At 39.7% G+C, this 22,709-nt stretch overlaps 2 protein-coding genes across 5 annotated transcripts in view; one reads left to right on the top strand and one right to left on the bottom strand.

The window, feature by feature from the left end:
• LOC117403426 (ensconsin-like) overlaps window positions 1–3,286 on the bottom strand; it is a 70,041-nt gene extending 66,755 nt beyond the window's left edge. For 2 of the 4 annotated variants that reach the window (XM_034005572.3, XM_034005569.3), the window contains exon 1: window positions 3,161–3,286. In XM_034005572.3, the coding sequence (XP_033861463.3) occupies window positions 3,161–3,206 (46 nt within the window). In that variant the 5' untranslated portion in view covers window positions 3,207–3,286. Of the gene's footprint in view, window positions 1–1,962; window positions 2,103–3,160 lie in introns of those variants that run through there. The other 2 variants (XM_059024181.1, XM_059024184.1) reach the window with 2 other exon arrangements.
• Window positions 3,287–17,107: 13,821 nt separating this feature from the next.
• The window catches only part of LOC117402689 (protein phosphatase 1 regulatory subunit 14C-like), a 34,240-nt gene continuing 28,638 nt past the window's right edge, over window positions 17,108–22,709 (top strand). The window contains exon 1 of the mRNA XM_034004070.3: window positions 17,108–17,460. Coding sequence (XP_033859961.1) covers window positions 17,227–17,460 — 234 coding nt within the window. The 5' untranslated portion in view covers window positions 17,108–17,226. The remainder of the gene's footprint in view (window positions 17,461–22,709) is intronic.

Below are 22,709 nucleotides of genomic sequence, written 5' to 3' on the forward strand. Positions count from 1 at the left end.
ACAAGTTTTTAATTTAAAAAAAAAAAAAAAAACATTCTCGCCTACTTCACTAAAGTAAAAACGGGCTTCTGTTATTTTGAAATACTACTGCTTCAGATTATTACTGGTGCTTGATAACAGTAACAGTTCGTGGCCCCGCAGCAACACAAACTACTAACTTCCTTATTTTAAAAAAATACATAAATAACCGTCTAGTTCTCGCTTGCCTTTTTTTCCCATTAATATAATTAAATTAATAGAGAATGAAAACAAACTAAACTAACAACTACTTAGCCTATATTTAATTTGTATTGTGTTTCTGTATTTTTTTGATATCTATGTTGGGCTTATGGTGTCTTCTGAATGACTTCCCGTTTTTATTACTACATTTTAACCGTTTAAAGGCAAAACCATAACAAAACAGAATAATAGGGTGCATACACTGAGTGGCAACATATAGTTTGCCTCTCCTGTGCTTTATGGGTTAGTATGATCTCAATTACGTTACAACTGAAGTCTTTTTGGTTGTACAACTGCACTGTTTGACTATACACTGGGTAAACAGGATTGAGTACATTTACATATCATATTATACATACAAATTGTAAGTATAAATCTATGTCTTATGATTCAGTAACTTAAAGTTGTATCTGCTTTTAACTTGCATTATTCTTAAAAACAAAGTTGACCCAATTGGGGTCTTCATATCATATTAATAACATCATGTTGGTTCAAACAACAGAACTAGTCTCATTATCATTGCCATCATCTTTTTATTAACCATTTTAGCTTTGATTGTGAGCATTTTACACACTGTGGAATCACCTTTAAAAAAGAAACACTTCAGCAAATCTGAACTCGGTTCTAAAACTCAACTTAAGAACCTAAATATAGCTGCCCTGAACCTTGGAAACTGTCTGCTGCTGCCTTCCCCCACAGTATGAAGCCTTGGCGTACTTCTTGACAGCAACCTATCCTTTGATGCCCACATCTCCTCTGTGGTCAAATCTTCCTTCTACCATCTTCGAAACATTTCCAAAGTCTGTCCCTACCTTCCCCTCCCAGATGCGGAGATACTTTGTCATGCATTCCTCTCGACTCGACTACTGCAATTCTCTATATGGTGATCTCCCGGCACGCACCATAAACCGACTGAAGCTAGTTCAGAATGCCGCTGCCAGGATCCTTACCAGATGCAAAAAACATGATCACATTTTTTTTTTTTTTTACTGTATATCATGTATTATGCATTTCTCTGTATTTAAAGTATTATGGATTTTCTTTATGTTACTGCATCTTGTAAAGCGCTTTGTGATGGTGTCCAGTACGAAAGGTGCTATATAAAAAAGATTGATTGAAGACTGATTATCCAGCAAGGTATTCTGTATGTTAATCAAATCAATGCCTTAGTAGTTGTGTGTGTGGGGGGGGGGGGGTGGGTCTCCAGTTTTACTTCTAATGGATTTTGTGACATTCAATTTAATGTGTCTCACTTAAAAAGTACCGCCTTTAGAGAAGATGAACACGATCAGTATGCTTTGTTTTCTCTGCCACAATACATTTTCAGTTATTTTACTGTACACTATCTCACTAAAATCAAAACTGGATCAAAGACAATCATTGCCCTTAAATGTAGCACTGAAGACAAATTTACAAATAATTAAGAAATTGCTAAATGGTTCAGTCAACATTATTAAATTAATTTAACAGAAAATACTGTTTCTTCTAAATTTAATAAAACAATATTTTTTTTACAAAAAATTAATCATAAATATGTACATATCTTATGAGTAATACTGTCTGAACAATGCATAAGGTTAATGAAGATTAATAATTTGTTAAATATACATTTTAAGCATACAATCCTGTTTTTCCAATGAAACAAACACCTCCACTTATCTCTATATCACACTGAAATTTGGCATCTCTTATTACACGTACAAGACAATAAATTTATTCTTTAAAAGACAAGTTAACACCTACTTTTATCTGCAGCCAAATACTGTTCCGTGTTTGCCCTCCAGTCCTATTAGGGGCATTGGGAAAGCTTTCATTCTTGCAGAACTGAAGTTTAATTCATGTGAGCATATAAACCACTTCCATTTGCCTTTGAGGGCTGAAACTGGAGATCTTTTCAAAAAAAAAACGATAAAGCAATACATTCTGAGAACTATAAATATAACTGCATTACTGAAGAGACAAATACAAATCAGATTCGAAAAGTCAGTTCAGGTACTAAAACTATAGAGCTGGAAGAGAAATGCTAAAAAAAAAATACAGCCGCCTTTCAATAGGAGTACTACAGTGTTTATGAAAGGAGAGTTCAAGCGCGTGGAATGTGACACTACAGTAGCCTACTGGCGGTAGAAATTATTTGATTGCCTATGCACGCATTTGATTTTAGGCAGATGTATGGCACTTATGTGACACGTGTCGTCTGCATTTATGAGAATTTACATATGTTTTCTGCTTTATTATTTGTTCCAAAATCACAGGTGAACGCGCGTTGCTGATCTCTGTTGAGTATAGCCTTAATGCACTGTGTAATGTTAACATGCAGTAGTAATAATGACATTTCGTGCTTTGCCAACAAACTAAATAAAACAATTCCAACGGGGTCAACGTGGCTAATTGAAACTGGTATCGGAGAAATTTGGTCAATAAATTCGTTTGTGTGTCTCAACAATAACTGTGTTTAAATGTGCGCTGTCCGAATACTGAAATCTGGAATAATGTTGCATTTCTTTCATAATGTTCAACTGTTAAAACTTAGTTGATCTTGTAACTTAGATCAACAAATTGCTCCTGACCGTCCCTTGTCCTTTCCATTCCCTATTGTTGTTTTTCCTGTTTCTGAATGAACAATCACTACCACGCAGTCTCTGATTTGCAGTTCCCATTTCTCCCCCACCATTTATTTATTTATTTATTTAATAACCAATTAACATGCTTTGGTCTCCGACTCCGCTGTGCAATAGTTTTAAAATTCCATTGGTGCCGTACACAATCATCATACTCCGACGTGCTGTCATGGAGTCCATCACTTAAATAAATGCGCTTGTTCAGTCAGCCACAGCTTCATTACACTGAATCCAACCCACGGCCCGAGTCTTTGGCAACGCTTTACTTTTGACATAGTTTTATAACGTTACTATGGAACTTGCAGTACTTTTAAACTCACCTTCAAACCTGCAAAGAGAAGTTCCTGCTCTCACCGGATCCGCCATTCCTCCTGACGTCAGGACGGGCGATCTGCAGTGGCACAGAGGCGGTTCAGACGGAGAAGCTCGCCTACCGGGCAGGTAAATAACACACCTGCAGGAATAAGAAAAAGAACATGAATACCGGTACTAGAAAGCAAGCACTTGAGGGCAGGTGTGTGGACAAAACATTGGAACATATTCACAATACAGACAGTACTCAACTCAGGAATTATTTCGATATTTAATCAAATGGTAGTAAAACAGCAACTGTTTTTATGTAACCATTAATGTATTTATTTAGTAGACTCACCCAGCTTGGTCTCAATGTAAAAGAACCCTCAAATACAGAATATCACAAAGATCCAGCTGCCATATATATATATATATATATATATATATATATATATATATATATATATATATATATATATATATATATAACTGCATACATACACCACAATGAAATAACAAACAACGGTAGATTAGCGACATCTGCCGGTGTTATAGGCTATAGTAATTCTCATCTTTGTGTGAATTAGACTAGTAAAGGCTGGTTCACACTGGGCATACGATTCAGAGACGCTACGAACGGACGCAGGCTGTGGTTCACACTGAGCGATCTTCTCCCTGCGTTAGTTCATTGTGATTGGTTTTTAAAAAAAGACAACACTCTTTTAACTTATACAGTGTATAACCGCAGCGCCTCTTTTTTATAAACAGCTGATCCAACAAAAAAAAAAATATTGTGCGATTGACAGCAAATGCCACCATTCCGTTTCATGGTAAAATCACTGACATTCACGCAGACTTTGTTGAGCTGACCAGCTCAATTTAACCATCCCGCTTTCAGGAAACACTGTACGTAGGCTGCTGAGAGACACACATCAAACACGGTTTAAATTCCTGAGGTGTTAGTTTTCATTCTGAATATTTATCTGTTCTGTTTATTTATGGTACCGTACATGCTTAATTATTAGTTCTTTAGACATTTTCCGCTACATCCATACAAGTATAATTTATTTCAAATAATAAACGGTAAATTGTATTTTACTTGTAAAATTCTAAAGGAAAGAGAAAGGCGTGTGATTGGTTGAACCTGAGTGACGTCACCAGCTTGACGCTAAGAAGTTGAAATCTAACAACTTGTCCGCCTCGTCTACAATTTGAACGCAAGGTGGTGCGTTCGTAGAGTCCGTCTGAATTGTATGACCAGTGTGAACCAGCCTTTAATCCTCACCCTGTCAGGCCAATTCTCACCCCAGTACTCTTCTGAGAGGGTGAACTTTAGCCCGGGCCAGTTCTCACCCCAGTACTGTACCTAGCATAGTCGTTTTATTGTACGAGAACTATAAGGAGACACATATTTGTGAATGTACTGTAAAAGATAAGGGGAAAAAAGACTAATGTAATTAAGTGGAGTGCACCTATAGTATCAGATGTCTCTGCCATGGCAAGGTTGACATAAAATAAACATCAATGTTTTAAATAATAAAGATAATAACGTTTTAGTTTCTGACGAGAGTGCTACCAAACCTGTCTGCGGCTGTTTGACAAGTAACAGTTTTAAAATTATATTTAAAACGTTTTCGTGGCAGACACCTTATACTACATTTCATTTCCTTATGGAAATCGCCTCAATTTAAAGAACTTGTATAAAATTAGCTGCGCATGAATGAAAGTTGAATATATATATATATATATATATATATATATATATATATATATATATATATATATATATAAATTAAGACTCCACGTGCTGCCCGTAGGCAATGATGTCGGGTGAGATGTATGATACTATGATACTGTAGCGTTTTTGTCAGGTTTATGAAGCAGGACTCACGGAGACAGTGTGGAATTCTCGGTCTCGAATTTTTATTTGAATAAACAGAGAATTCCTGTCAGGGGCCGGAATTCACGCCACTAAAACAACAAACCCTTCTTTATCCTCTATTGCTATCTCTCTCGCTTTCTCTCAAGTCGCTGTCACTCTCTCTCACTCTCAGTCTCAGTCTCTCCTCTGTCACTCATCCACCACCTTATATAACCTCTCCTCATCTCCCGCCGCTGTCCGGCTCAACCAATCGACCCATGGTCTGCAGCCCCCCTTTTCCCGCTGCTAACTAACGGCGTGACCCGTTCCCCTTACAATACACATAACATAAAAGATAGACAAGACAAACGGGACAGACAACAAGTCCTGCAACAATACAATTACAATACTTTTATGTATAACACAGCTGAACTTAAATATATCTATAAATCACTTTGCTGTTGTACAATAATAATAATAAAACACTAGAGGGCACCAGAGACTCTGCAAACCAGGCAATTAGAAATATAATTTCCTGTGGCCATTTAGAAATGTATCCAAATACACAAGAGGTGATGTAAGTATAGGCGCAGTGCAAATAATTGCGGATGCAAAATTCAAATTGCATTGCGGCCAGGCAATTATTTTGCACTGCGCCCTATGTAAGCATAAGAGCAATGCAAATTACTCAGCACGCACAAACAATGATCCACAATTATGATAACGAGGGTCTCAATGAGTGCATCGGTCTGTTTAGTGGCCGCACTTGCAGAGTTAGGAGTACAGAGAGCAGTAGTCGCTGTATGAGATTTGCGAAGCACGAAAATACAAACCAAAAAAATATATGTCAGAAGAAGGGCAGCAAAGTCCTGTTGCACACAGAAAAGAAAATAAACATTTTCTGAGAAGGAGCTGAGAGTCCTTAGGGCTGAGGTCAGCATGAAACAGAGTTGTTTGGAAAAGTTATGCTGGTATCCTTATGGATTGATATGTATTGGCCTGCCCTTTTTAGCATGACATCCAGAAATGTGCCTAGCACTCTGGAAAAGGTGGATTGGGCTATTCCTCCCAACTGGTCTGAAAGGAACCAGAGGCGATTTACGGCAGCATTATGGGGGTTTTGCACCCACAAATCACTTTGCGCGTATCCTTACATCACCCCCATAATGTTGAGGTAGATAATTACATGATTGAGGACAGGTACACAGTTAACTTAGACAGAAAGCTCATTGATTCTACGAACTGCTTGTGTTTTATTTCATGTATCTAGTGCAGGCTACATTTAGTAACCTTTCTGAGAACAGGGTATTAGAGACATGAATTTCTATGTAACCTCTGTCTGCAGCCAAGTCACAAGTTTTGAAGGACAAAAGCTCTGGAGAGTACGACAGTGTCACATTTAGTTGGCCAAGAGTGATACTGAATTTCTTCCTGCTTCATTTTCTTTCTGCTTTGACAAGCTCTGATTGATCAAGTAAAAACTGCTATTAGACCACTCTGCTGATCATTTACACAGGCGATACATATTCAAGATTTTCTTTCGAACTTGGATACTCCATTACATAATAATAATTGCATTATTGTTAAAAATGCACAAAAACGTGTTCTGCAAATAGACATCGATAGGTACTACCATACCCTTTCCAGAGTGAAAGACAAATACAATTGCCTTCGAAGGCAACCCCAAATGCTAATTTTCTGGTCTTCATTGAAGGGATTCTAAGTTCTGTAATAGTACTCAACTGTCTACCTAGTTAACAATATTGTGGGTCTTTAGGAAGAATAATCATTCTTCCACTCATGTGAAATCAATTCTAGAACTACTGTATAAAAGGCTGAAGACTATTTAACATTACTTTTCTAGTTTTTTGAGTGTATTAAGATAACTTAAAGGCACTTCATTTATTGATAGATGGAAGTAGCTAAGGACCCTGATGGTGATGTAATGGCATACATACACCTGCAGAATGTTCTCATTCAGTGATTGAAAGTAAGATGAAATATCCGTGAAATGCAACTATGGTTATCCTTCCAGTATTCAATGCGCACGAGATTCTCTTTTGGACGTCATGTAGAGGACAGCATATAAAGTTGTCATCAAAATTACAGAAGCTGTCTGAGTGTCTCTCCCTTACTATCTCTTTCAACAGCTCTACAAAAACAACAGCTGACCATAGAAAACAAGGGAGGTGTTCCTGCCAAATTAGAATAATGGGCGGAGCAACTACCTTGACCACAGGAACTTGTAATTATCACAAATTTGTCAGTTGTTTGAATGTCATTCAACGTGTGTTTGTGTACTTGGTCAGATCATGAATACTGTATGTATTATATGTATGTGGGTTGAACAGAAACATAGAAATACTGTTGTATTAAAATAATGTTGTTAAATCGGCTTTCTCCATACCTGACAAAATTGAGCTTTCAAAATAAGGGAACTGCTCGGAGTCTGTCAGATGACAGATGGTTGATTGCTGACAGTAGTTTAGCAGAAGCTCCAGTCTGGAGGATTACCTTGGTATGCTTAATTTTAAAACATTTCCAGATGTTTTCAAGATGTAAAGTAGCTGTTAAATATCAAAAAGGTAACATCATCTAGATTTTCAGTGAATGCTTTTTCAATTGGCAATAGGTCTGGCAACTGTCTGGTATCACACAATGTTTGTCATCGCATCACCCGCTATTTCTTTTTTTTTCCAAATGTCCCTGATCAACCAACCCCGCCTAAACTGGCAAATCCCTGCAGAGTGTTACCGTAATCCTGAAGGGAAGCTGTGGCAATACAGTATGTTGTTTCTAGATGAAAGATGTCATATTAAAATTTAAAGTAATTGTAGATACCAAAATAATTCCATAACGTGTATTTTCATTTAAAAACATGAAAGTGTAAGTGTTGATGCCCTCTCAGAACTGACCAAATAAAATTGCAAATGAACGTATTGATTGTGTTTTATTTGTTTGCATCATTAATATTTAATACAGCAGTAAATCCAACACAATTTAAAAGAAAGGAGAGTATCTCTGACAGCACGAGCCTCCTCAGATCGCTGCTGTCCAATTGAAACTGGCGGCTGAGGTAACCTTCACAGTTGCCAAATCCGCTTATAATAATGTTTTTTGAGAGTCGCGGGTTGGAATTTGCATAAACACCCACACTCTAACATGGGTTCGCTTGTTTTGGGCTTGTTTTGAACGGCTTTTTTTTGGGCTTGTTTTGTGCCGCTTTTTTTTCTCGTGAGACTTGGCAACACTGATTCCTTAACACCAGATTTTGTTGACAAGAGTTTGTGTAGGATACAGCAGGCAGTGGCAATTTTGGGAACGAACGAATGCTGCACTTCAGTCCATTTCATCAGTATCCGCCACCTCCCTTTCAAGTACCCACTACCCGTATTTGCCTAAGCGTGGTGTTGAATGCTTCCTCAGCAGCTGTCAGCCATCTGGGGTAGTCAGGGTAGTATACGCAGCATCACCTGATCCCCTATGCTGTATTGCCTGAATGAAAGGGAAATATAACGTCACTGCCTGTTCCCTTTCAATTCAAAGATGACCGCCAAATTGAATACTTTTGGGGATATGCCTGCTTGTCAGGTATTCGCTGAGCATTTTATATCAAAGCTGCCGATAGGCCCCTCCGCGGAGTGACATCCTCGGTCCCGTCTCACAGGGGTAATAAATAGTCATTGAGTGGAGAATCAGTCTCTTTTGCCTTTCACCAAAAAAAGTGGTGAGCTTCGATAGCCTCGGTGCTTCGGCATCCTTGACACCTTGAAAGCTACACTCCTCGGCGCTTCGATGCCTCGGAGTCCTCAGCTGCCTTGGCAGACAGGTCGTCCTGCTCCTTTTGTGCCAGGTCCAAGGAGAGCACCCTACAAAAAAGAATGGCGCGTTTCTCGGACGAGAACCCTGCAGCCAGCTTAGGAGAGCCATCGTCGGTCTCAGGATCCCAGGCCTCCCCTTCCTAGCCCCAGCTCAACCAGGGCCTGCCCCACAGCATACCCCGGCTTCGCCAGTGGGTGCTACAGAGGTTGAGCAACATGACATGGTGATGAGCGCGTAGGAATAGGATGCTCTCTCCCTAGAGGTTTCCTGGGATGAGGAGTTCTTCTTGCGAACAGAGACTCAGGACCTAGACCTGACTCAGGTAATGGCCCCCAGCTCCAAGCTCGCCTCGGAGCCTGAGATTCCAGCACCCTTGAACTCGGTTTGGGCTCTGATGGAAAGCTGTGACTGTCTCAGGTGAGGGTCCCGGATGCGAACAAGTCCACCTTATTGGATGCGCCTATCTCCGCTGGCCATACTACCACGACCAGTGGCAGAGGAGATCCTGCAACGCTCTCACAGAGAGCGAGGGATGTCCCAACAGGTGGCACTGATGCTCCCCCCCCCATGCCTCGACACGGGGAAGGAGGTGGCGATGGTGTTGGGCAGTTACCACGGTAACCCGGACTATCCCGATCGCTACGGCACCACGGGGTGACCTGAGGCACCACCTCCAGGCCTCCGTGGCAAGGAACCAGCAACAGGCATGGGGGAACGCTGGATGTGGGACCCCAGTGCGCAAGCGCCCAGGGAGACAGTTCCACCGGAACCGCCCCAGGCAGGCTCCAAGGCAGCGTCCTCCCCAGCCTGAGCAGCCTTAGCAGGGGCCCTGAAGGCTTGCGGCCTCAGACCCACCCATAAGCACAACACCATCTGCACTACTGGTGCAATCACACCTCAGACTCTTGGGTGCTCGCCACCATACACACCGGCTACGCACTGCAATTCCACTCTGGACCTCCTCCCTTTCGAGGGATCACGGTCACATCCATGAACGACCATCTCCAGGTCTTGGCCCTCAAACAAGAGGTAGAAACACTACTTTGAAAACAAGCCATCCGTCTCATAATACACACCTCTCAAAAAGAGAGGTTCTACTTAAGGTATTTCTTGGTGCCAAAGAAGGACGGCGGCCTTCTCCATCCTCGACCTGAGACACCTCAACGGGTTCTTGAGGGAGAGGAGGTTCCAGATGGTCACACATCGCCACATCCTCCAGTCTGTCTGGCCGGGCGACTGGTTTACAACAGTGGACCTGAAGGACGCGTATTTTCATGTTCCTATCCGTCCAGCGTACAGGAAATAGCTCCGCTTCGCCTTTCAGGGGAGCGTCTTCGAGTTCTCAGTGCTGCCATTCGGCCTCTCCTTTAGCCTCCCACATGTTTTCAAAGTGGATGGATGCCATCCTAGCTCCCTTGCGGCTGCAAGGGATCAGGGAGATGAATTACCTGGATGACTGGCTCATTTGTTCCCAGTCCCAGACAGGAGCAGTGGCCCACACAATGATTGTGACACAGCATCTGTCGAGGCTGGGTCTCACCCTCAACGATGCAAAAAGCCAATTAACACCGGTGCAGAATATGGTTTATTTGGGTCTCCATCTGGATTCCCTTACAATGCAAGCCTATCTGTCGTACGACAGGGTAGCTGCTATTTGCAACTGCCTGGCCCTGTTTCAGCCAGGGTCCACAGTGCAATTTGTGTTGTGCCAGAAACTACTGGGTCTGATGCCCCCAGTGTCCTCAGCTATTCAACTGGGGTTACTTCACATGCGCCCGCTTCAAGCATGACTCAATGCCTTTCGGCTACACCCCAAGCGCGACAGACACCTTTGGCTGACAGTGTCACGTCTGTGCTGGAATGCACTACACTGGTGGAGGCAAACCCTTCACCTGAGCAAAGACGTAAGGATGGGAGTTATTTACAACCGTCAAGTGGTGATGACAGACACCTCCAACTCCGGTTGGGGGGCGGTCTGGGCAGGCAGAGGAGTCTACAGATTCTGGTCGGGCCGTTGGACGTCCCTGCACGTAAATGCGCTAGAGCTGAGAGCAGTCCACCTCGCGCTACAACATTTTCTCCCTGTGCTGTCCTTGTCCGCATTGACAACGTGTCAGTTGTTGCGTACATGAACCACCAGGGAGGGCTTTGGTCCCCGTGGTTACACACATAGCCTTTTGGCTACTGATCTGGGCACAAGGCACCTACTGTGGAAATATTTTCAAAACTAGTGCATGGCCAGAGGCCATAATCCCATATATTGCCCTATAGCAGTTATTTGACAGGTTCTGCAAGATCTACTAGAGACAGGTAAATCCCCCTCTACGTTGAAAGTGTACCTAGCAGCCATGTTCCCATCGACTCAGTAACCCCGGGCGCTCATATTCTGGTCACCTCCGATAAGCGGGTCAGTGAGCTATAGGCACTGTCCGTGCACAGTTCCTGTATGCGCATTTGGCACAATGGAAACGGTATCGTTGCGCACGAACCCTGCTTTCCTCCCTAAGGTGATTACAGCGTTTCATTTGAATCAATCAGTGTAACTAAAAGCTTTCCATCCCCCTCCCTTTGCAGAGGAGTCAGATAGGATATTAAGTTCCCTCTGTCCAGTTCGGGCATTGAGATGCTATGTGAAAAGAACGAGAGCGCTGCGTCAGTCTGACCAGCTCTTCATTTGTCATGGTGAACGGACCCGAGGTCAAGCCCTCTCTAAGCAGCGACTGTCCCATTGGATTGTGGACACGGTTTCGACTGCGTATACTAATGCCGGCCTACCCCCACCTGGGAGGGTGGCTGCGCACTCAACCCGAGGTGTGGCTACGTCATGGGCCCTCTTCAGAGGTGTTTCGTTGACTTATACATATACTGCGGCTAGCTGGACCATCCCGCATATGTTTACCAGGTTCTACCGACTTAATGTCGTAGATCCCTCTATGCCTTTAATACGCCTTATTCACGCAGCGGCCATGTTTGGTTGAAAACGAGGCTTGGTGTGCGAGCAACTGTCATGGCCGCCTCAGCTACTGATAATGTCGCTATGTGGACGAAATCATTAATATGTGTTCCTCAAATAAGTTGAAGAAATTGATAATTGGGCAGATAATAAAGACAGCAATTGGATCGAGGGTTATATTCATGAAGCAGAAGGTAAATTAGCAAGCGTATTTGTGATCGGAAAGTGAATAAGCTACTAGCCTATACTAGATTTGTAAAATATGTTTAGATCTCGCAGTTTTCGTTAGAGAATGTTTACTTTAATTAATATTGATGTTGATATTAAGCCTCTGTATTGTTTCACGTTTATTGGTTTGGTATAAGCACGTGTTAATTGTTTTCTAAATACAGTTAAGAGGCAGGAGAATGGATGTAGCGTTAGGGCTAAGGCGTTCCGGTCAATGAAAAAGAATGATTCACCTTACAGGGTTCAGGTAACACCATATCCGAAAACCTAGGCTTGGTTTGTTTCTCCAAGCTTAGTTCTGTTCAGTTATTAATCCCATTATTAAGATTCTGTTCAGTTGTATACTAATCCGCTGTTCCATTAGCACATTTGATGTTTTGTATGTAGAACAAGTGTAAGTATAATAATAAGAAGGTAAATAAAGACATTTTAAAAACAAGAATCAAACGTCCCTCTTTCTGTTATTCCTGTACAGTTTATTTGGAGTTAATGTAATGTTAAGGATCTTCTTTCTGACCAAGTATTGTGTAACTCAAGCATATTTTTTGTTAACTCGCGTTACTAAATGTTTTTGTAATTTTGTTCAGTTGTGCTTAATAAAGACTCTTAGTACACTCAGTGTGTCATATACGTTTTTTTTAATACAAACTGTACATTGCATCCCACAAGACACATTCCCTTTAGTATCCATGCATAATCTCAAGCTTCTGCATCTTATCTATTGATTAGGATTGATTGGAAATGCTCAATTGGCTCCCGGACAGTATAACTGAAATGTAATCAATTTGTGACTATAATGAAGAATATGTACATCCACACAGAAATGAAAGTTGAGATTTATCTTCATATATATATATATATATAATTAAATAATACATGTACAGAATTTTGAGTTTTAACATCTAAAAAGGGCACTGGGTTATTTCTTAAATCAGAACCACAAAACTGAACGCAACAGTGCAACACCATAACTTCTCTCCACTGCAGTTGGAGACATCAGCGACCGGAAGCTAGCAGCTGCACTCCAAGCCTCGTTTTGAGTCTGGTGTATAGGCACGCTCACACTGTAAATCACTTTCACGAATCAGCCCCCAAATGTAGTCTCCCATCATGTTCTCGTTATACTGTCCTTGGTAGCGGCGTTCAAAGTCCAGTATATCCTGGTGGAAGCGCTCGCCTTGCTCCTCCGAGTACGCTCCCATGTTCTCCTTGAATTTATCAAGATGAGCATCAAGGATATGGACCTTGAGGGACATCCTACAGCCCATTGTGCCGTAGTTCTTCACCAGAGTCTCAACCAGCTCCACATAGTTTTCGGCCTTGTGATTGCCCAGGAAGCCCCGAACCACGCTGTTCCAAGCCGCTTTCTCCTTACTAGTGAGCTTCTTGGGGAATTCATTGCATTCCAGGATCTTCTTTATCTGTGGTCCGACGAAGACACCGGCTTTGACCTTTGCCTCAGACAGCTTAGGGAAAAAGTCTTGAAGGTACTTGAAGGCTGCTGACACCTTATCTAGAGCTCTGACAAATTGTTTCATAAGGCCCAATTTGATGTGCAGTGGTGGCATCAGCACCTTCCGGGGGTCCACCAGTGGCTCCCACTTGACGTTGTTCCTCCCCACAGAGAATTCGGTCCGCTTGGAAGGGTCCACCATGCAGAAGTAGCAGTTGCTTGAGTGGTCAGTGGGTTCCCGCCAAATTCTTGGGATAGCGAACTTCATGGCTCTCTTTTCCCCTCTGTACCATCTTACAAAAATACACTTATTTCACCCATGACTAATGTGTAAGAGATTCTCGCAACATTTTTCATATATGATATATTTTTTCAATAACATTGAAAATTGTAAAACATTTTAAAATTAAAAACTTTTACAATTTTAAAAATTTTAACAAATTTTAAAACATAAAATTCCGAGCAACAATTGTCCATCTTACCTTCCAGAGTTTTTTTGCAGTGCTCGCAGGTGAAATGAGGTGCCCAGGGTTTGTCTTGATCCCCGACAGGCATGCCGAAATATGCCTTGTAGGCCTCACACATCTTAGCAGATGCTTCCACAGGGTACTTTTTCGCTCTTGTCTTGATAAATTGGCCGCAGACATAGCAAAATGCGTCTGTCGGATGCTTGCAGCCTCTTGATGCCGTCTCAGAAAAATGCAGATATGTATCCACTTAGGCAGCTGGAACTAAACTGAACTGGTGGGCTTAAGGCCCCTGTATTTATACTACTATTTATATTACTGGAAAGTTCTAGAAGTTACTCCAAGTTTACTCAGCACTGAATCTATCTGGAATGTTCTGGAAAATAGGTAAATTTCAAAATATCACTGTCCTGGTCACAAAAGCAAAGTTTGTGGGGATAATAGCCATTTTCTATACTTTTGAGGCATAAGCAATTAGGAAATAACACTTACTACCCAGGAACAAAAAAAAAAAAAAAAAATTGTTACATGGTGATATCATTATTCTTATTCACTGAAAAGAACCAGCCAAAGCCTCCCCAACATTCAATTTCAACGTTATGACCCTTCTGCCAAGAAGATAAGGAAATCTGCTACATGAACACCACAGGTTATTTCTGGCTTAGCATGCTTCTAGTGGACAGGGACCTGCTATAAGTAGCATCATGGTTTTGTAAAGCATGTCCCTCAGAGCAGCCAGACATGCTTATAGTTGGGTCACTGTCAACATTAACTGATAATCTAAACACCTTATTCAGAAGGCGAAAAAAAACTTTAAACTGCTGACAGTGCCAATATAGTCATACAGTTTGAATGCAGAATCTTGCTGAAGTTCTTGTGCTTCTTGTACTGTGAGCCAGCTCCATTACTAAAGAAGAACAGAGAGGAACAAAACTTCAACATAGACCATTTTTCTGTTTCGTAAAAAATACCTTGGTAATTGAATGCTTTAAAGACATTTCTTACTGTATGTGCTATTCCACACTAGAAAACTGGCTTTACAAAATGGCCGAAATTCAGAACTACATATATTTAGAAAAAACTTGCTTAAGTTGGTACAGAACAATAACAAAGGTCAGAGGGAACATTTTCTGGTCCATTTTATCTGTAATAATAATCAACCTTGGTTGAGGTTCATTGTTAATATCCTATTTTTTGTGGATTTGTTTTTTTTGTTTTGTTTCGCCAAGCAGAACATTACAGCCAACAGCATTTCCTCTTTCAACACAATCCTCACATTCAGCCTGGTGTAATGACAGGTAAGAATCCTCACAGTCACATTCTTACCTGTCTCATTGCTGTCCAATCAGCGCTTATTTCTTAAAGATGTGTGACACAGTGGCACTGATTATCTTGACACTTCAGTTTATTCTCTAATATTCCTTCAGCATATGGAACTAAATACTGTAAATACAGACTAATATTTATTAATTACTTAATTTTTAGTATGGCTATGATTACGAAACCAAATATTTAACTACGGTATACATATTGAGATTACATATGAAAAGGGATGACCAGTAATTCTATAATAATGAATTAAATGCCCCTTATTCACAAACCTTTTACTGGGATGTTTGTCACCATGAAAGTTTGTGAGGCTTACAACGTCTGATCAATTCAATGTTCCTTGTTGAAGTGATCAGAAAATGTGTATATGGTTTCATAATGATAGATGAATGAAACTGACAGTAACCGATTTTACCAACCTGCTGACTTTTAAATAAACCTATGAGCATAATCATTTGCAAACGGATACTGGTGTGATTTGTCATGTTAAACAAACACCCTTTCAGTTTCTAAATAAAATAAATCAATTTTGATGACTATACTGCTGTTATATCCCTTGGAAAGAGTGGAGTTTGGTACCTCAGTGTTGTTTTACAGCCACTGTTTTTATCAAGCATTCCCATGATAGTGGGATGTCTCATATCCTCATAGCCTCAAACAATATCCAGATACATCAAAACATAATTCATTGTTTATCTGACCACCTGCCTGCATACCCAAGACTGACATGTAATGACATGAACATGCAACATTTCAAAAACACCCACTTGAAACAGTATATTATTAGTACACTACAGAGACGCTACTCCACCTTCTTAGAATTAGCTACTTTAAGTGGAGCAGAAACAAAACAGAAACACCTGCAATAGTTAGCAAACACTTGTATGTAAATAGGCTTACCCTCACATGTCTTATTAATGTCATGTGTTATGCAAATAGTGGCATTAATATGTATTGCAGAAAAGCTCTATCTCCTATCTCCCATTGTTGTAAAGGATAATGCTTTGTCATGATGCTTCTCTGCTCCAGTGCATAGAAACCGAGGACTTGTCAATTTCTGAAAGTATGCTTGAGCAATAATGAGGTGGACATCTTCCTCACCCTAACCTAGATTTAATTCACAACTTAGTTGTATGATAAATAGAAGTAAAAATTGAATTTAAGTTGTGTTTATCTTTATATTAAGTTGTCATATTATTTAATTACTACAATGGTATTTGTATTTACTTTAAAAGTGTGGAGTAGTGGTTAGGGCTCTGGACTCTTGACCAGAGGGTAGTGGATTCAATCCCAGGTGGGGACACTGCTGCTGTACCCTTGAGCAAGGTACTTTACATAGATTGCTCCAGTAAAAAAAAAAAAAACAACAACTGTATAAATGGGTAATTGTATGTAAAAAAATGTGTAAAAAAAATAATGTAATTGTATGTAAAAAATACAATTGTAAGTCGCTCTGGATAAGAGCATCTGCTAAGAAATAAATAATAATATGGAACAGTCCATGTTCATCAAGGTATTTAGTTTGAATTAATTATTTGATGGATTAATTAATAAAAAATGTATTTATTAATTAAACCATTTTTTCCTATTGTTTTCTTTGGTTAAATATTTGTAAACATGTGTCTAAGTCATGTAAAGTGAACAGCTTTGCAAGGTGTATAATTGAACACTCCTAGGTTTCCTTAGTAGGCTAACAAACGAAACCCTGGAGAGTTTTACTTTTCTTCACAAATATATATATATATATATATATATATATATATATATATATATATATATATATATATATATATACACGGGTTCTCCTTGTCTGGGGACGACATCCTTTAGCGGTGAAAGCGTTAAAGAAGGGGTTTTGGACTGAAGCACCTCCCTCTTGATGACCCAGAAGCAAGGCAGTGAAGTTTCTTTAAATAGCAGGTGTTTAAATTGCGATCATTTTCACAGCCTCTGAATTTCAGTTCAGTGCGGTTTGTACAATGTCAGCCAGCGCAGCAGAAACCAGCACCCAGCTCCCCCCTCCTCCTGCAAGGGTATTTTTCCAAGCAGCCCCTACTGGAGGCCGTGCGGGAACCGGACCAGCAACCAAGGATGATTCGGTCCAGAAAAAAAACGGAAAATTGACCGTGAAATACGACAGAAAGGAGCTGAGAAAACGGCTGATCTTGGAGGAGTGGATCATTGAGCAGCTGAGCGAGTTATACGATTGCGAGGTAAAACTGGTGATATCCGTGAGAAGATCTTCATTTGTTTACGCGCAATGTTGTTTTGTGTGCGTTTCTATGGATGCTAATTTACCTAAAGGTTCAAAGTAATTTGTCCTGTATTTATAGTAAATGTTATGAACAGTGAACAGCAGTACCATGTAAAATAATGTAAATGACCCTATAGCTTTATGCAAACATTTAATGAAAAGCGGTCAGACACTGTTGGAAGGTGTCCATATTAAACATACCAGGTGGATTTTTGTAACATACACTTGTTTTAGTGCATTTTGTTTATATTTTCATTCACTACAGTTTATCATTTTGGAGGGGTGACTTTTTTTCTTCTTTTAATTATTTTTTAATATCGCTTTCACTAATTAATCAGGTAGAACCTTGGTGGATAAACGCATACTTAGTTACCTCCTTAAACTTGGTGGCGTTAAAACGTTATTTTTACTGAAACAAAAGGATTGCATTTTAACCAACAGCGTTTTAAGGTGCAGTTTTAGTAAATACACCACAGCTATTAAGTTGCAATGCTTCAGTTTTGTTCTCCAAGGTGTTTGTACTGTACCGTATTTAGAGTCGATGTAAATTTAGGAATTGTGCATTTTTTCTATATATGCATGTGTGTACAGTAAGATGCAGTTTTTACTGCATTATTAAATCAAATATTAAATCTAAAACACAATCGCTTAGCTTAGAAATTGAGCGGTATCAGGAAAAAACGTGATGACCCACAATTTAATTATTTGAATCAATCTACCCTTAAAAACTAGCCATACATAACAGTTACTGTAAGTTTGTAAATATTTCCATTTTATATGCAGAGAAAGGTGAACTTGGTGGTATGGATCGTAGTGATGACTGACTGAAATAGGGTAGACTGTTTGTGGACTACCTTGAGAATCTGATTTGATGCATGGACAATTCCGACGCTAAGCTAAAATGTAGGGTTTTAAACAAGCATTCTCCCTCCTTAATAAATCTCTTCCTTGACGAAAGTGTCACTTATTGGTGCTTCTGCTATATATTAGAATTGGCATGATGAAGTCATTGGAGACTTGCAGTATATAGACAATTCATCTTACTGTTGGAAACCAAGGACACACTATTGGTGGATGACTTAATAACACTTACCTTAAGACATTGTGACTAATGGTGATGGTTTTTCAGATATTTTGGGGGTTGGGGGAGGAAACACTACAAACGGTAAGGGGAGAAAGGGGGCCACAGAAGGAACTACTGTGGGGAATTGCATTGATGACTTGAGCTTTCAGCATTTTTTGCTTTAGAGTTTAAATGCAGACTTTTTGTGTTAATTACACTATTTCTACTGAAAATCCAGAGTATAGTGAATATATGATACAGCTGTGAAGTTCAAAACTCTAAGCTGTACAGCAAAACTGAAGGTTTGTGGTGGGGAAGTGCAAAGTTCACCAGTTTTAGCGATGCAATCGCAGAAGTACACGTCTGGATTAGGGATGTGCGTTTCGTAAACCATATCTACATACACACACTCTTTATATTGCATTATGATGTATACTGACAGCCCTGGTTAGTATTTAGTACACACCAAAATATATATTGAAATTAGGACCATCACTCGATTCAAATTCTTTATCAGTTAATTTATGGACATTGGTTAACCAGTAGATTCATCCATGCACATTTAATAGCGGCTGTGCTGCATGTAATTTTTAAAAATCAATACAATCTTTTAAAAGCATTTGTATAATTTTTATCTTGATAAATGTCTCTTTGTATTTGTACTGCACTGAGATTAACCTGTGCTGGCCCTGTGGGCACAAAGTCAATAAAGTAAATTAAACCTTCTTTTAAAAAAAAAAACAAAAAAACAACATTATATTAAAAGAACAAAACTAATAACTAAACATTTGTAATGTAAGTCAGATACAAATGACATTGGGAGTAAGTCTCTTATCCTTGTGATTCATAATATTATGCTAAAATACTGTAATTACACGTGACTGCAAGTTCAACGAAAAATGCGTTGCCCTGTAAAGGGTAACATCTGTCACTCAAGAGCAACATGGTACAAACAGATGCAAAGCAACAACCCAGTTTAGAGTTTTTGTGCTGTGTTAAGTTACTGCTGAATCGGCTTTGAATGATTTTAAGGTCAGTCTCTATATCTGTTTCAGATACGGCAGTTAATGCCAGGAGGGGACCAGGTTGGGGATTGCAGTTGGTCACCTGCTAACATAAAAAAGCTGGTGCATCCTTTTAAAACTGTCTACAGTTTAAGCAAGATATGGTGGCACGAGTGATATTAAATCAAAACACATATCATTGTGCTGTGACAGACATAATGGTGTATTAATTGGCTGCTGTTCAAAGTCTATTTTAATTGCTTGTTCATTGCTGGTAACCGCAAGTTGAGCCAGCTGTTAATGGTGGAAGGTGTAGTTGAAGCTCAGTATGGATATACTGGTTTGGTATATCTTCCCATGGCAAGTAGTATTTTTTCCTCTGTCATTTTGGATACTGCTTCAACCATTGAAGATGTTCTTTGATTGCTCGATTCCCTAGTTGTCGCGCGACAAAATCTCCCAAACTAGGATTCAATCCTATTTACTTTGCGTCGCGCCCACGTCGCTTGTGGTGTGAAAGATACTTATCAAAAGTATAGTTTCTATAAATTGTCGTATTGCTGCACATTTGTGTGTCGCATCGCGTCTGGTGTGTAGCGGCCTTTAGATGCGCACCTATAACTGCCTGCACTAAAGATCAATCTATTTTTGTATACCACCATCACAAAGCGCTTTGATAGGCAGTGACTGCCTGGTGCAAATACCAGGCTGAAGCAATCGACAAAGTAAGAGAACTTCCTCTTTGGCAGTAACAGTACATGATCTGTAATGGGCTAGCAGTTTTGATCTGAAGATGGATTGTTCTCCAGAGATGGCAAGATTAGAAGGTTGTGTGTGGATAATTTGAAATGGTTACTGGTTGGCTGGATTTCAACTGAACAAGAAGGGACATGGGGACATGGTAGCTTTTGTAGACCTGTCTGCTGGAGAAATCTGTAAATGATTCAACACTGTTCAGTAATTGCTGTGTTTTTTACATTTTTATTTGATACTACTTTTTGAGCTAACTTGCCTAGTTTGAGTGAAGTTATGGATAATTGCGGTTTTGTGATCAAACTGTTTTGTTTTTATTTTTATTACCCCTGTTGTCCTATCCTAGAGTTTTACTTCATTATTATAGCAGTACTATTTTAAGTTGGTGCCATTAAGCTGCCTTTGTTTTATACGGAGCAGACTAACTTTCTAAAGTGTACTGATGGTGATGGGATGTCAATTTACTTATAACTAAGTGATCTAAATAGTGGTACTTTTGCTTTCTATGAAATTTGTCAATCATTTGAGCATCTCTTTGTCAGTTACATGGAGACACATCAGTGGTAATGAAACACCATTCCAGAGGCAAGTAAGTGATCTGCTTTTTTGCAGAGACAGTTTTAAGGTTGCAATATGGTCAGTGTGGCAATGCTTTTGGCAGATGTTGTGTATTTAGTAGGTTAGTTAAAACCAAAGTCTTTTTTTTTAAATGAATTACCATAGACCCATTTTTATTTATTTTAATATAAGTTGGATGATATGCTATGAGAACCCAAATGGCATGTGTTGTATGAGTGTGTCTTTCCACTGCTGTTAAAGACATTAGATGGGCCTTGAAAGCCAGAATAGGCGGTCCTCTGTAGCTTGCCTTGTAAAGTCACAACCATGTGGAGTATATAACAAGTCATGCTTTCATGAGCTTGCTAGTTTTGAATCTTGGTCGCACTAAATTTCTGATCTGGGCTGGGAACACACCAGGAACAAAACATTGGCTTTTGCACTTCAGCTGATTTTTAGGGGCATGGTTCAACCCCATGCTTCATACATAGCTGTTAAACACTTAATGGTGCTCCATTTTAGAAACAATAATAATAAAAAAATTCAATGACAAACATTTTGACTGGAAGTCTTTTTTTAATGTCCCGTCATCTTATAGGAGTCTTTCAATGTCTTCAGTGAAAAAGACTTCAAGTCAAAAAGTTTGTACTTGAATTTTTGTTTCTTTTAGTATTTCTTGCCACTTTTCAGACTAAACATGCCATCTACTCTTAATGTTTGGCTGAAAGTTTAAGGTAACATTTCTTTGTCGTCCACAAAGAAACATGGATGGGGGGATTGCTTAAAAAAAGAATCTATTGAATAAACAAAATGAAGGGTCTTACCCTTGCTGTTTATCACTTCTATAATGTGACTTTATATATTTGTGGCAATGTGCCCCGCCCCTGTGTACATGTGTGTGTTAAGTGTTGTATGTTACGTGTGTTAATGTTGGTGTATAGAGATTGGTACACGGGGATATAAACGGGTCTGTATTTCACGTGCATTTAAAAATGTAGATTTGTATTTAGGCACGAGGAGGGCACAAATCACTTCACGTGCTGGTTAAATGTAATATGTGAGCACGGGGTTGCACAGAATTAATTCACGTGCTGGGATTCAAGTGAATAATTAATTAGTAATTGAATCCCAGCACAACAGTATATATAGATGCACATTTCTTTCACTCGGGGTTGGGTGTTCGTGAGTGGAGAACGGGAGAGAGAGAAGGAGAAAGTAAAGTAAATTGATAGTTGTTTTCACTCACCGTGTTTGTTCGTTTGTCTGTTCACTGTTTAGTCGGTTTTGTTTATATATTTATTTTGGCGTAAGTGCCGTGTCCTGTTTTGTGTTGTGTTCAAACCTTTTATTTTCTGTTCTGTTTATTTATTAAATGCTGAGCGCGATCACGCGCTCAGCCTCACCAAAACCCCAAGTCTCTGTTGTTTATTTCCTGGCTCTGGTCTGACGCCACCCACTCCGGCCGTCTTTGTGACAATATTGTAATGAATTCTGACAGGAATTAGCTTGACCATGCCAGACTGCATACAGTCATTCAAAAGAGTGGAGCTGAAATACATAACTCTTAAAGGGGAGCTCATAATTATTACAGTATTTATACAAATAGAAGTGTCGGTTTGCAGCAGTTATGATGGTTAAAATACTGAGTTTACTGTTGCAATGATGATCCTCACCATTTTCCATGATAATACAAATGGTGCCATCTCTTTAACAAACTGTATATATTTCAGCTGTCCATCATAACGCAGTCAGTCTTTGCTTTGCTTGGTACTGATGGGATTCATTTGCAGATGAAAAAGTGCCAAGATAACAAAATGAGCAAAGGCAACA

The sequence above is a fragment of the Acipenser ruthenus genome, chromosome 5, assembly GCF_902713425.1.
Source record: "Acipenser ruthenus chromosome 5, fAciRut3.2 maternal haplotype, whole genome shotgun sequence".
In the NCBI taxonomy this organism is placed as follows: domain Eukaryota; kingdom Metazoa; phylum Chordata; class Actinopteri; order Acipenseriformes; family Acipenseridae; genus Acipenser; species Acipenser ruthenus.